The sequence below is a fragment of the Notamacropus eugenii genome, chromosome X (assembly GCF_028372415.1).
Source record: "Notamacropus eugenii isolate mMacEug1 chromosome X, mMacEug1.pri_v2, whole genome shotgun sequence".
In the NCBI taxonomy this organism is placed as follows: Eukaryota; Metazoa; Chordata; class Mammalia; order Diprotodontia; family Macropodidae; genus Notamacropus; species Notamacropus eugenii.
In genome coordinates, this window is record NC_092879.1 from 31,923,556 (window position 1) to 31,937,501 (window position 13,946).

At 39.8% G+C, this 13,946-nt stretch overlaps 1 protein-coding gene across 1 annotated transcript in view; it reads right to left on the reverse strand.

The window, feature by feature from the left end:
* DNAAF6 (dynein axonemal assembly factor 6) overlaps positions 1–13,946 on the reverse strand; it is a 65,778-nt gene that overhangs the window by 32,916 nt on the left and 18,916 nt on the right. The window contains exons 3-4 of the mRNA XM_072625981.1: positions 12,393–12,465; positions 7,521–7,626 (exon numbers count right to left, since the gene is read on the reverse strand). Coding sequence (XP_072482082.1) covers positions 7,521–7,626; positions 12,393–12,465 — 179 coding nt within the window. The remainder of the gene's footprint in view (positions 1–7,520; positions 7,627–12,392; positions 12,466–13,946) is intronic.

A 13,946-nucleotide genomic window follows, 5' to 3' on the forward strand; every position in this document is an offset into this window, starting at 1 on the left:
GATGGTGAAGTAAACAGTGAATCACTGTAGCTCTCCCATATTCACCTCCATAAAATCATAAGATAGCACCTCAGAAGGAATCCTGGAACAGTGGAGCCAGCAGAAAGATGGAGCAGAATAGTCTTTTAGCCTGGGAGATTTGGAGGATCAGCAAGAAAGGTCCCATCTCCCTCAGGCAAAAGGGGAATGCAATAAGGACAGGAAGTGACCCAGCAAGTCAATAACAAGTCCCACTTCAGAAAACCAGCAGGAGATCCTGAGCCCCAGTGTGATGGAGCAGGCAAATGCCAACACTAGGAAAACTATCAGCATAACTGGCCATATTAATTACAAAATTAACAAAAATCATATGATTATTTCAATAGATGCCAAAAAAAGCTTTTGACAAAATACAGCACTCGTTTCTATTAAAAACATCAGAGAACATAGGAATAAATGGAGTTTTCTTAAAATGGTAAGTAGAATCTATCTTATGCCATAAGGAAGCATTGTATGTAATGGAGATAAACTAGAACCATTTCCAATAAGATCAGGGGTGAAACAAGGATGCTTATTATCACCACTGTTATTCAATATTGGACTAGAAATATTAGCTTTAGCAATAAGAGAAGAAAAAGAAATGAAGGAATTAGAATAGTCAATGAGGCAATAAAGATATCACTCTTTGCAGATGATATGATGGTATACTTAGAGAGTCTTAGAATACCAATTAGAAAACTAATTGAAATAATTAACAGCTTTAGCAAAGTTGCAGGATATAAAATAAACACATAAATTATTGACATTTCTACATATTACTAACAAAGCACAGCAGCAAGAGTTAGAAAGAGAAATACCACTTAAAATAACTGTAGACAATATAAAATATTTGGGAGTCTATCTGCCAAGACAAACCCAGGAATGATATGAACACAATTACAAAACACTTTTCACAGAAATAAAGTCAGGCCTAAATAATCAGAAAAATGTCAGTTGCTCATGAGTAGGTCAAGCTAATATAATATAAATAACAATTCTACTTAAATTAATTTACTTATTCAATAGTGTCATACCAATCAAACTACTGAAAAATTATTTCATGGAGCTAGAAAAAAATAATAACAAAATTCATCTGGAAGAACAAAAGGTCAAGAATGTCAAGGGAATTAATGAAAAGAAATGCTAGGGAAAGTGGTCTAGCTGTTACCAGATCTAAAACTGTATTATAAAGCAGCAATCATCAAAACTATTCAATGCCAACTAAAAGACAGAATGGTGGATCAGTGGAATAGGTTAGGTACACAAGACATTACTATAGTCAATGACCATAGTAATCTACTGTTTGATAAACTCAAAGACTCCAGTCTCTGGGATAAAAACTCACTATTTGATAAAAACTGCTGGGACAAATGGAAAATAGTATGGCAGAAACTAGGCACAGACCAACATCTTACACTGTATACCAAGATAAGGTCAAAACAGATACATGATTTAGACATAAAGAGTGATACCATTAGCAAATTAGGAGAGCAACGAATAGTTTACCCGTCAGATCTATGGAGAAGGGAAGAATCTAAGACCAAACAAGAAATAGAGAACATTATCAAATGCAAAATGGATAAATTTGATTACATTAAATTAAATAGTTTTTGCACAAGCAAATCCAATGCAACCAAGATTAGAAGGAAAGCAGACCACTGGGAAACAATCTTTACAGCCAATGTCTCTGATAAAGGTCTCATTTCTAAAATATATAGAGAACTGAGTGAAATTATCAGAATACAAGTCATCCCCCAATTGATAAACGGCTAAAGAATATGTACAGGCAGTTTTCAGATAAAGAAATTAAATCTATAGTCATGAAAAAATGCTCTAAATCACTATTGATTAGAGAAATATAAATTAAAACAACTCTGAGGCACCACCGCACAACTATAAGATTGGCTGATGTGACAAAAAAGGAAAATGATAAATGTTAGAGATGTGGGAAAACTGGACCATTAATGCATTGTTGGTGAAGTTGTAAATGGATCCAACCATTCTGGAGAACAATTTGGAACTATGCCCAAACAGCTATAAAATTGTACATATCCTTTGATTCAACAATACCACTACTAGGTCTGTATCCCAAAGAGATCATAAAGAAGAAAAAAGGACCCAAATGTACAAAATATTAATAGCAGCTCTTTTTGTGATGGCAAAGAATTGGAAATTAAGGGGATGCCCATCACCTGGGGAATGGCTGAACAAACTGTGGTGTATATATATATATATATATATATATATATATATATATATATATATATATATATATATATATATATATATATATATATATATATATATATATATATATGTAATGGAATACTATTGTTCTATAAGAAATGATGAGCAGGTAGATTTCAGAAAAACCTGGAAAGACTTATATGAACTGATGCTGAGTGAAGTAAGCAGAACAAGAAGAACATTGTACACAGTAATAGCAACATGCTGTGATGACCAGCTTCAATACATTTAGCTCTTCTCAGCAATGTAATGATCTAAGACAATTCCAAGACTCATGATGGAAAATGCTATCCACATCCAGAGAAGGAACTATGGAATGAATTTAGATCAAAGCACACTATTTTCTCTTTTTCTTTCTTTCTTGTGGCTTTTCCCTTTTGTTCTGATTTTTTTTTCATAACATAACTAATGTTATATGAATATATATGAAATATGTTTAATATCTATAGCCTATATCAGATTGTTTGCCATCTTGGGGAGGGAGAGAGAGAGAACAAAATTTGGAACTCAAAATCTTATAAAAGTAAATGTTGAAAATAATCTTTACATGATTGTAAAAAATAAAATACTGTTAAGTGTGGGGGAAAAGAGAGGAAGGGGCCAGGTAGGGAAGAGGAGCATGAAATGCCAAACAGAAGAGTCCAGGTGAGAGATGATGGGAACTTAAACTGACTAGAGTGAATCTACTGGTTACATTAAGTGACCAAGGGAACTTTGGCCTGGCATAGGACTCCCCATCATTTCTGGTTCTTTCACTGATTCAGCTAGGACCACAACCTTTCATCTGCTCTTTTGTACCATGACTTTCCCCTGTTTATGGCTTTGACTGGTCTGACAAGGCCTGGTCCTGGCCCTTATTTTCATGTACCTGCAGACACTGTTAATCTCTTGTTCTTTCCATTTCTATGTCCTACCTCCATGGCTAAGGCTGCAAAGAAGGCCCTCCCCTTTTAGGTCTCTTTCTGACATGGTACCACAAAAAAGGACATGACTGTTGCAGCTTTTTTTTTCAGTAGTTTGTTAGTCCTGACATGATGCTTCTTATTTTAATACATCAAAGATTCATGATTTCATTGGATTGAGTATTCCCTCTGCCCACTGAGATCACAACTGCTCTATAACTTGGCAGATGGGATATGTTTTAGCTAAAGAAAAAACTGTATCACTGTGAGGCCAGCCTGGTGAGATGAGCTTCTCCAGTACATCATACGGTACATCCAAAGCGTTTGGAGCTTGGGAGGACCTGTTGGAGTTTGTATTCCGCTGCTGACTACACCTTGCTGTGAGATACTTCCCTCCTCTCTTGCTTTCTGTGACATTACTCTCTTATTTTCCCTCTTACTTGTCTGGCCAGTCTTTCTCAGTCGCATTTGCTGGATCATCATTCATCTAAGTCCTTAGCTGTGAGTGTTCCCTAAGGTTCTTTCCTCAGTCCTCGTCTCTTTTATGCTCTAGCATCTCTGTGTAAGACTCACAGATACATATATCTAGTCCCACATCACCAACTATCTATTGGACATTTGCGACTAGATGTCCTGTAGGCACCTCAAATTCAACATGCCTAAAACAGAATGCATTATCTTTCCCTCCAAACTTCCTCCTCTATTGAACTTCTCTATTTCTCTTGAGGTCACCACCATCCTCACGCTTGCAACATTAGAGTCATTATTAACTCTTCCTTGTCTCTCATCCCCCAAATCTTGTTTATTTTACCTCTACTTCTCTCCCTCCTCCATGCACATGGTTACCACCCTAGTTCAGGTCCTCATCACCCCACAGCCTGGACCTAACTCTGGCTCCTCCCTCCAATTCCAAAGTGATATTTCTAAGGACAGGTCCGACCATGTCACTTCCCTTTTCAAGAAGTTCCAGTTTTTGGTTGTGGATGTTTGTTAAGTCTGGCATGAAAAAGAAAACTTGAATATTAAAGGAATGGACTGGTTATATAGCAAAGGGACAGCCAATGGGCAGCACACACTCCATGGGTATTGGTCAATAATGTCAAAAAATCTAGAAGAAAATTCCAATAAATCTGGGAGAAATCTCTGTGGAGGATTGATAGAAAGTGGAGGACATGAACAAGCATCACACAGACTGAGAAAGGGGAAATGTTCTGCACTTTTGGAGGGAGTGCCCACATTAGCAAGACCTTAGCTCCATCCAAGTCTTGGATAGCTGACTTATATGGAGTTCGTGTTCTGCTCACACTCCCAGATTTCTTCTGGATAAAATGCTGAGACTCATCTTCTCATCTCGCACTCTTAAGTTCTGACTTCTTGAAACCAAGTGTAAAACTTTATACTTATTCCCATTAAATTTCATCTTATTAGGTTGGGGTTGGCAGTCTAGTCTAGTCTGCAGAGCTATTTTTGGATCCTGACTCTGTCATCCAACAAGCTAGCTTTGTATCAACTGTGAATTTGATAAGTGTGCCATCTTTGCCTTTATCCAAATGACTGATATAATTAGCAAAGAGCACAAGGCCAAGCCCAGGGAACAGGAGCACTTCACTGGAGTCCTCTTCCCAAGCTGACATCAAACCATTTGTGATTGCAGTGCCCTTCAGGTCTGGTCACTCAGCCAATTCTGAAGCCCCATGTCTATGGCCTAGCCCAAGCCTCCGAAACATGGAATCAGAGATTTGGGCAAACACTCTGCTAAAATCTAGGCAAACAATATTTACAATATTCCCCTGATCATCTGTCTATTTTTGTGGTTGTTGTTCCAGATCTATAATTTCTTTGGTGTAAGGAACTCCCAGTGTGAAAAGTTCTTCCATCAATGCAGATCAGTGATTTGTCTGTGACTTACAATCTTTGACAGTTTGCTGGGGATACTGAGAGGTGATGCTATTTGGCTATGGTCCCAAAGTCAGTATGTGTCAAAAGCAGGATTTGAACCCAGGTCTTCCTCACTCCAAAGTCAGTCCTGTAATCACTATGCCACATTATCTCTTCTACTAGTCTAATAACCTTACCAAAACAAGATATGATATTAGTTTTGAGGAAGCCAGGGGCTCTTTCTGATCAGTACTTCCTTTTCTAGAAGTTCACTAGACATCCCTTTAATAATATGTCCTAGAATTTTGCAAGGAATCAAAGTCAGGTTCACTGGTCTATACTTTGGAGATACCACTCATCCTTTCTTTTGAAAACTGTAACACTTACTGTTCTCCCACCCTTGCTGTGGCACCTCTACATGAGAAGTTAAAATGTTTTGCAGCATGTTAGATAAGGCTCAGTTTTCATCTGAGTGCTGAAGGTCATGTAGATAGCAAACTTAAAAAGGTTATTTTGCTTTGCAATTTTTAAGTTAACCAACTTGCTTTTGTGTTTTAATATATTAAAATATATTAAATATATTGATATATAATATAATGTATATTATATTACATATAATATGTTATATTAAATATATTAAAACATATTGAAAATATTTCAATTAACCTAACAGCATTAATTGTTGAGTAACAATTACTTAGTGTGGCATTTTATAATAGCATAGATTTTCCTCCATCCAAGATAGCACAGTGTACTTTATCTCAAGGCCAAAGTAGTCCCTACTACTGGGGAGGTTAAGGTTAGTTGAAAGAAGAAAATAATACTTATTAAGCACCTACTGTATGCCAAGCACTTTATAAATATTATCTCATTTGATCCTCACAACAACCATAGAAGATACATGCTACTACCAGAAAGAAGTTAAGTGACTTGCCCAGCTTCACCCGGCTACTAAACATCTGAGGACAAATTTGAACTCTTTTTGTATCCCAAGTATATAGCAGGCACTTCATAAATGCTAACTGATTGAATGACTCCAGGTCCAGTGTTCTATCTACTGTGCCACCTAGTCTCTTGACTTGAGTTTAGAACTTTTTTTTTAATGTGAGGCAATCAGAGTTAAGTGACTTGCCCAGGATCACACAGCTAGTCAGTATCTGAGGCTGGATTTGAACTCAGGTCTTCCTGACTCCAGGACCTAACTCTATCTGCCACCACCTAGATGCCCTTGAGTTCAGTATTTGTGAGCTTATTGAGTATCCACACTACTTCTGACAGTAACATAGTGAACCTCTGGGAGCAGAGGTCACCAGGCTGCCTAAGGAGGAACAAACCAGTCCAAGTCAGAAAGAGGTAGCAAGTTAAAGCTTTCATATGGATCAGAATTGGAATGGGAACCATGAGTAGCTGATGCAGCCAGCCAGGGTAAGACAGGAAGACCCAGTCTCAAAAATGGATAGGTGGATGGATAGATGGATAGATGGATGGAAAGAAAGACAAAAATAGCAAGAAATAGATGATGGATAGATAGAGAGATAGATAGAGAGATAAAAGCAATGGATGGCTTGGACCAAACTGTCAAGGTCTTACAGTCTTTGATTTCCAGGGTTCTTTAAGGTTTGCATCAGGTATGATAAGCAAAGAGCCTGGAGTCAAGAAAATTTGGGTTTAAAGTCTACTTCTGATATTAGCCATGTGACCTTTAATAAGTTCACTTTCTAAGACTCTAAATTATAGATGGACTATAATCTCTTGAGTTCCCACTCACATAAAATCACAGGTCCTTGATCTAGGAACAATAGTTCCCAATTACATTTTAAAAATCTTGTGGCATCATAAGTAATACTAAGCAAGAGTTTAATCCTGCTTAGAAAGTATATGAAACACTGCATTTGTTCCTACAGATCTCTAAGAAATAAGTTCGTGTAATGATTAATAATTAGAGTGAGAACACAGCCTCCCACCCATTGTGGAACACTGAACAATTAAAAGCAGCCCTTTGATACATAAACATGGTATTACAAAACAGTTTGCAGGAATGCTGGTAATTTAAGGGGCTGATTTTCTCCCACTCTGAATCCCACATTACACAAATAACTGACATTACAGAAAAATTTATAATGGGATTGCAGCGTGGTATATTGACAACCTAACTCTGTCATTTACTGCCAGTGTGATCTTAGCCACTCTGGGCCTCAGTTTCTTCTTCTGTAAAATTGCGAAAATAGACAACATGACATTTAAGGTCCTTTCTAGCTTGAAATCTGTGATCCTGTGATGCCATTTTTTGTTAGATCATTTCCAAGTAAAAGGTCTAATCTTGTCTTATTCAATCCATCAGCACACCTGTCTTCTATCCCCTGCCTTTCCATCTTCTCAGGAATTGTGTACAGGCATCCTGTGGGAAAGACAGCGTCATCCCATCACTCGCCTACCTTGTAGCCACAGAGCCATTTCTGGCTTCACTTGACTTACTCTGGCTGTCCCCGGGGGTCCCACATGTCATCAAACTCCGATCCTTCTGGCACCTCCTCCGAATCCCAGATGTCCTTTCTATTTTTGGTCTTATTTGGAGGTTTGACTAGAAAGAGGAAAAAGATAAGATTGATGCTACTACCCTTTAAAAAGTGATTGTTGTCCTTTTTCCATAGTCAGTTTCGGACAGCAAGAGTCAAGTTGTTTCTATTTGTAGCAATCAGATGAATGGCCTTTTTGTCCAATTTTCTTTTTGTCTAATTTGGTAACAACCAATTTCTACACAATAGCTCAGATCAACCATGCAGTCTGTAAGCCCATCTCCCCAGACAGTGGCTGGCACAGATTAGACATTTCATAAATGCTTGTTGACTGAGTACATTAATCTGATGTGGGCGTTATGACAACGACAGATTGTTTTAGCCTATGAGCCACCTCCAATACTTGGGGAAGTAGGTAGGGTTCAACACATTTTAAAGGACTCTATAAAAGTGAGTTGTTACTAGTATTATTTACAATAATTATTAATATTAATGATGATAATATTAATATTAATGATGATCATGATGATGATGAGAATCTTGACTAGTGCAGGTAGATGATCTCTCCTCATTCCTGCCCCTCCAGAGCTTTATCTATTTATTTTTTCTTTTCTATTAAAGGGGCCATCCCCCGACTACTTTTTAAAGAAGCCTATTCACTGAATGAGTGTCTCCTCACTCTAAGTGAGTACCTGAATAGGCCTTAGCTGAAAATGGCCAAGGTCTTCCATTGCATCCTGGGCCATCTCCAGTCATCCTGATGAATATCTGGTCACAGGATCCAGATGGCTCAGGAGGAGAAAGTGAGGCTGGTGACCTTGCACAGCCTTCTCTTACTCAAAACAAAGTCAAGTGTAAATCACGTTATCTTTTCTCTGATGTCATGGTCTTCTTCGGCAAAGAAGGATGAACACAACAGATGACCTCTAAGGTTCCATTTAGTTGTAAAAGTCTATGCTTGTGTGAGAAGGGTTATATCATGTGTTACACCATCCCATCCTCCTATAGATGCAAGGCTAGCAGTAGAACTAGGAGACATACCAGGTCTCCAATGTGCATAAGCATCAAGGCCTCGGGAGAAATGCAGAGTCAATGTAAAGGGCAGCATCCTGGGTGCCACATCAAGTACAGGCAGGGCACCCTCCTTAGCACCTCCTTCTCCAGACATTACAATGACTTTCTGGTTATTAGAAAAAAGATCTGCTTCCACATAGCACTGCCTTTACACATCTAAACCACATACTTTATGATTTCTATATTATTCAAGGCCCAGAATTTAGAGCTGATTAGAGCCACATAAATATATTTTACAGAAGTTTATGTAGTGGATCTGTCTTGACTAAGACAAATAAAGAGACAATTTTTCATTATTCATGTTAATGAGGGAGAGAAATAGCATGAATAATTGAAATCTACAGATACCCCATAAGTTTGCCTTGGCCATAATTTTCAAGTTTCCAACCCAGTCTTTTACAGGAAAGTCTAAGAATTAGTAAAAGTGAAGGATGAACTTCACCTACTTACCCTGCCCCCAATGTAGAGGAAGTAATAATGAGTAATGGAGTTAGAATGTCCCTTATTCTGAAAGGTCTGTTAGAAACACACACAAAGCATCATATTTTAGTTTAGCACAACTTCAACATACAAAATTCCATGGACTTTCTCTTATGACTTTTAAAATTAGAGACCTGAACTCTGAAATGTGTAGGTGGGAAGGTAAAGGGTAGAGAGGCCAAAAGCTACATAATCCATAAACAAGACAAATAGATCTTGAAAGAGTCAAAGCTTTCTGGCTCTACACTATACCTGTCCCTGTTCAGGTCTCTCACTGCCAGTGTGTGCCAACATATGCCTGTGTATGCCACTGATTGGAAAGAGAGTTGATGACAAGCATGCATGACCAAGGGCCAATGTATCCCTCCAGTGTTTGGGCTGAATGCAGTCTCCACAGAAGTGATCACGGCTGCTGTGGCTTACAATCTGAGGAAGTGCTAGTGATGGTTGGGACCAGGCCTGGGTGATCCTTAGTGTAGGGAATTCCTAATGAGGACCTCCACCAATGAAGACTGACAGCTGTTCTGTGACTTATGCTCTTAGTTGCCTGAGATATCAGGAAGTGAAGGGACTTTCCCAGGATCACATGGTCAGTAACTGTCCTGACTCCATAACTCTCTAGCCACTACATCCCACTATGATCCTTGGTCAGTATTAATCTTTATTAATTTGCTACCAGTTTCATGATTGCAAACACTAAAATTTTCCCTCTCTGATCACAGTCTCTCATCTCTCACTACGATGCAATTACTCATCTTTAGTCAGTTTTTTCAGTTGAGTCCAATTCTCCCTGACTGCATTTGGGGTTTTTTTCAGCAGAGATACTGGAGCAGTCTGCCATTTCCTTTTCCAGCTCATTTTACAGATGGGGAAACTGAGGCAAAGAGAGTGAAGTGACTTGCCCAAAGTCACATAGCTGGTAAGTATCAAAGGCCAGATTTGAACTCAGGAAGATGAGTCTTCCAGACTCCACACCCTCACTTTATCCACTGTGCCCCCAACTGCCAGACTCATCTTCACTATGACCTTGAGACCATTATCCCTGCTTTGGCCTCACCTTTCTTCTCAGTTCAGATACCTGACCTTCCTCCCTCAAAGCCTTTGCCTCTTTGTCCTTCTGCTGCTCAGCTCTGAGTCACTCCCACTAACTGCCTTCTCTGTTCCTACTATTACTGAATAATAGTAACAATAATTACTAACACCTATATAGTACCTATTATGCGCCAACACTGTGCTAAGTGCTTTACAATTATTATCTCATTTGATCCTCACAATAACCCTGGAATGTAGGTGCTATTATTATCATCCCCACTTTACAGATACAAACTGAGGCCAATAGAGGTTGTGACTGGAACCAGGACCATTTAACCAGTAAATCCCTGAGGCTGAATTTGAACTCAGGGCTTCCTGACTCCAAGTCTAGCATCCTATGCACTGAGCCACCTACTTGCAGAACACTGCTGGAGGAAAGGCTAGGTTCTTTCTAAATGCACATCAGCTGATCTTCACTGGTGCCCCCCCCTGCTGTGCAGAGACATTTCGATCCCTCTCAGATGGACCCTATTCCAATCACCAGAGCAGCTGTTCCAAACTTCTTTTCTTGAGCTCCACTCTGCCCATCCTACTTTACTGACGATTAGAAGCTAGCACGAACGCCCTCATCCACAGGCCTTCAAACCCCTTCTACATGGCTGAAGATCCATCACCCCCTTTGCTCCAGGCTCTGAGGAAGAGATACCCTTTCATCCACTTCTGCCCTTGACCAGATCCCCTTTCATCTCCTACTAGAGTTTGCCGCAATAATCAGAGTTTTCTTCCTCCTATCTGGCGTCTCCATCTACTGGTCACTCCCCAGTTGCCTACAAACATGCTCAGGCCTCCTCACTGTCCCTGCCATCCCCCTAAAGCTATAGCTCTTCATTGCCAAACTTGTGGAAAGAGTGGTGTATACGTGGGGACCTTTGCTTCCTCCTCACCCACTCACTTTTCAGCCTCCTCCAAAATGACTTCTGACCCCATTAACTCAATGAAAATGCCCAATGACCTCCTAATTGTTTAATCCAATGACCTCTGCTTCTCACTTCCTTCATTTCTCTGCATTTCTCTCTCCTCTTGGCCATTCTCTTCTTCCTCAGCTTCTATGACACTGCTCTCTCCTGGTGCCTTTCCTTCTGGTCTCCTTCACTGGATCACCATTCATCTGCTGCTCCTTACGCAAAGGTGTCCTGCCGAGGTTTTGTGCCCAGCCTTCTCTCATCTCTACTATTCTCTCCCTTGGTGATTTCATCAGCTCCCAAAGATTTAAGTATAATATCTACAGAAAGTATTCCTAAATCTAGATACACAGTCTGAATCTTCCTTCTAAACTTTAGTCATGCATTACCAACAATCTCATTGGCATCTGAAACTCACCATGTCCATAAAAGAAATCATCTTCCTCTCTTATCCCAGCCCCCTGCCTCAACTTCCCCCCCCCTTTGAAATTTTCCTCATTCTGTTGAGGGTACCACCATCCTCCCAGGCATCCTGGACTCTCTCCTCTCCTATTCCCCATATCTAGTCAGTTTTTCATTCTTGCTGATTCTACTTCACAACATCTCTCCCTTGTCCATTTGCATGGTCACTATTTGAGGCCCTCATCCACCCTTTCCTGGATGGGTCTCCCTGTCTCCAGTCTCTCCCTTCTCCAATCCATCCTCCACGTATCTGTGAAAATAACTTTCCAAAAGTAAGGATCTGATGATTGAGTTACTCCTCTGCTCAAAACCTCTTGGTGGCTCCCTAGGGCTTCTAGGAGAAAATATAAGTTCCTTAGCCTGGTATTCAAGGCCCTCAACTACTTAAATACAACATATCTTACCAGCCTTATTTCATATTCTTCTTCACATGCTCTATATTCCAGACAAACTGCTCTCCAACCCCACCCTCCACCTCTGTGTATTCACACAAACTGTCCCCTGTGTTCAAGAGGCCCTTCTTTCCCTTTCTCTTTCAGGAACCTGAATTTCCTTCCAAAGTTCACTCAGGTCCTATCACCTAAATTTTGTGATTCTACCCCTTGTCTGAGCTCTCTTGCCTCCAGTGACTGGGGCTGATGCTTAACTGTATCTGTCCCAGGAGGATGAAAGTTCCCTGAGGAGTTGTTTCATTCTTGTCTTTGTATGCCTGGTTAGCACAAAGTCTGACACACATAGGGGCTAAATTGAATTGGAGTGCTACTATTAAGGAAGCTATCAATAAACACTGATTGTATTTCATGCTTTATTGAACAATATACCTTTGGATTCTTCTTTCTTTGCTGGTCCAATGTTCCCAGGGCTCAAGGTTCCAATAGCAGATGATGGATATGACTGCAAGAGTCCACAATTGTGTAAGTAATATTTACATAGCCCACCTGATTATTAATGATTCAATACAGCCCACCTGATTATTAATGATTCAAATTGGATAATTTTTAACTCTAGATCTCCTAGCACTCTGTCACATTAAATTTATTACCCATCCCCAATACAATAATAATATCTTACCTTGGCACAGTGATTTTATGTTTACAAAGCACTTTTATATCCATTATCTAATTAAACCCTCATGACAACCCTCTGTGATGTTTTTTACAGTTTACAGGGTAGGGAAATTGAGGCTCAGAAAGGAAGTGACTTGACCAAATTGGCATATAACAGACTTAAATCTATGGCCTCTGACTCCTGGTCTGGTATTCTTCCTACCACAATAAATTGCTACTATTCTCCCAAGAGGAAAAGTGACAAATTATTCTTTTCAGTATCTGGCTTCCATGTCATTGCAGACCTTTAACACAGACATGATTGGCTCTGGACAGTGGACCTCTAGCTGGGTCAAAGGGGATGCATCATTTGGTGCCTCTTGGGGCAAGGTTTTGAGTTGCTTTTCCAGAATGACTGGAGTAATTCCCAGCCATGACATTGTGAATTAATGTGCCTGTTTGCTCACATTGCCTCCAACAATTGTCATAACATACATTTGTGTTGATGTTTTTATAAAAGACTAAGTTTGGCTTCACAGGCAGTTCTCTCTTTTATTGTTTATGGATTGAAATGTTTATAATAAAAAGGAAATTTTGAAAAGGGGTAGATGGGGTGAGACAATGTCGGAAACTGGAAGGAGGTCACTAAAGAGGTGGACTGTTTAAAGTTCTTGTTGTTGTAACGGAATTTGTCATTTCTGCCTTCTCAACATCTCCCAGATACATCCCCTTCTCTCTACTCACAGCACTCCCAGCCCAGTACAGTCCCTCAACACATTAAACTTGGATTACTGCAATACTGTAGACAAATCTGCCTGCCTCAACTCTTTCCCTACTCCAATCCCACTTAGCTACCAAAGTGATCTTCCTAAAATGCAGGTCTGACCATGTCATTCAATAAACTCCACTGGTTCCCTATTATGTCTAGAAAACTCCCCTCTTCTGGCATTGAAAGCCCTTCATGACTTGACCCTTTCCTACTTTTCCAGTTTTCTCATACTTTACTCCCCTCTATGTACCTGTGATCCAACGACATCAGACTCCCTGCTGGTCTCCCAATTTCAAGCCTTTACACTGGATATACTCCATGACTGGAATGTTGTCCCTCCTCACCTCTGCCCATTGGCTTTCTTCAAGACTCAATTAAAATTTTACTTCTTCAAGAGGCCTTTTCCCACAAGGTTCCAGACTCCACATAAACTGCTGGTGCCTCCCCTCTGGGATTATCTTGGGTTTACACTGTATGTATCTTGAATGTGCACACTTGTTTGCATGTTGTCTCCCCCATTAGAATATGAGTCCTACAGGGCAAGGCCTATTTTTGCCTTC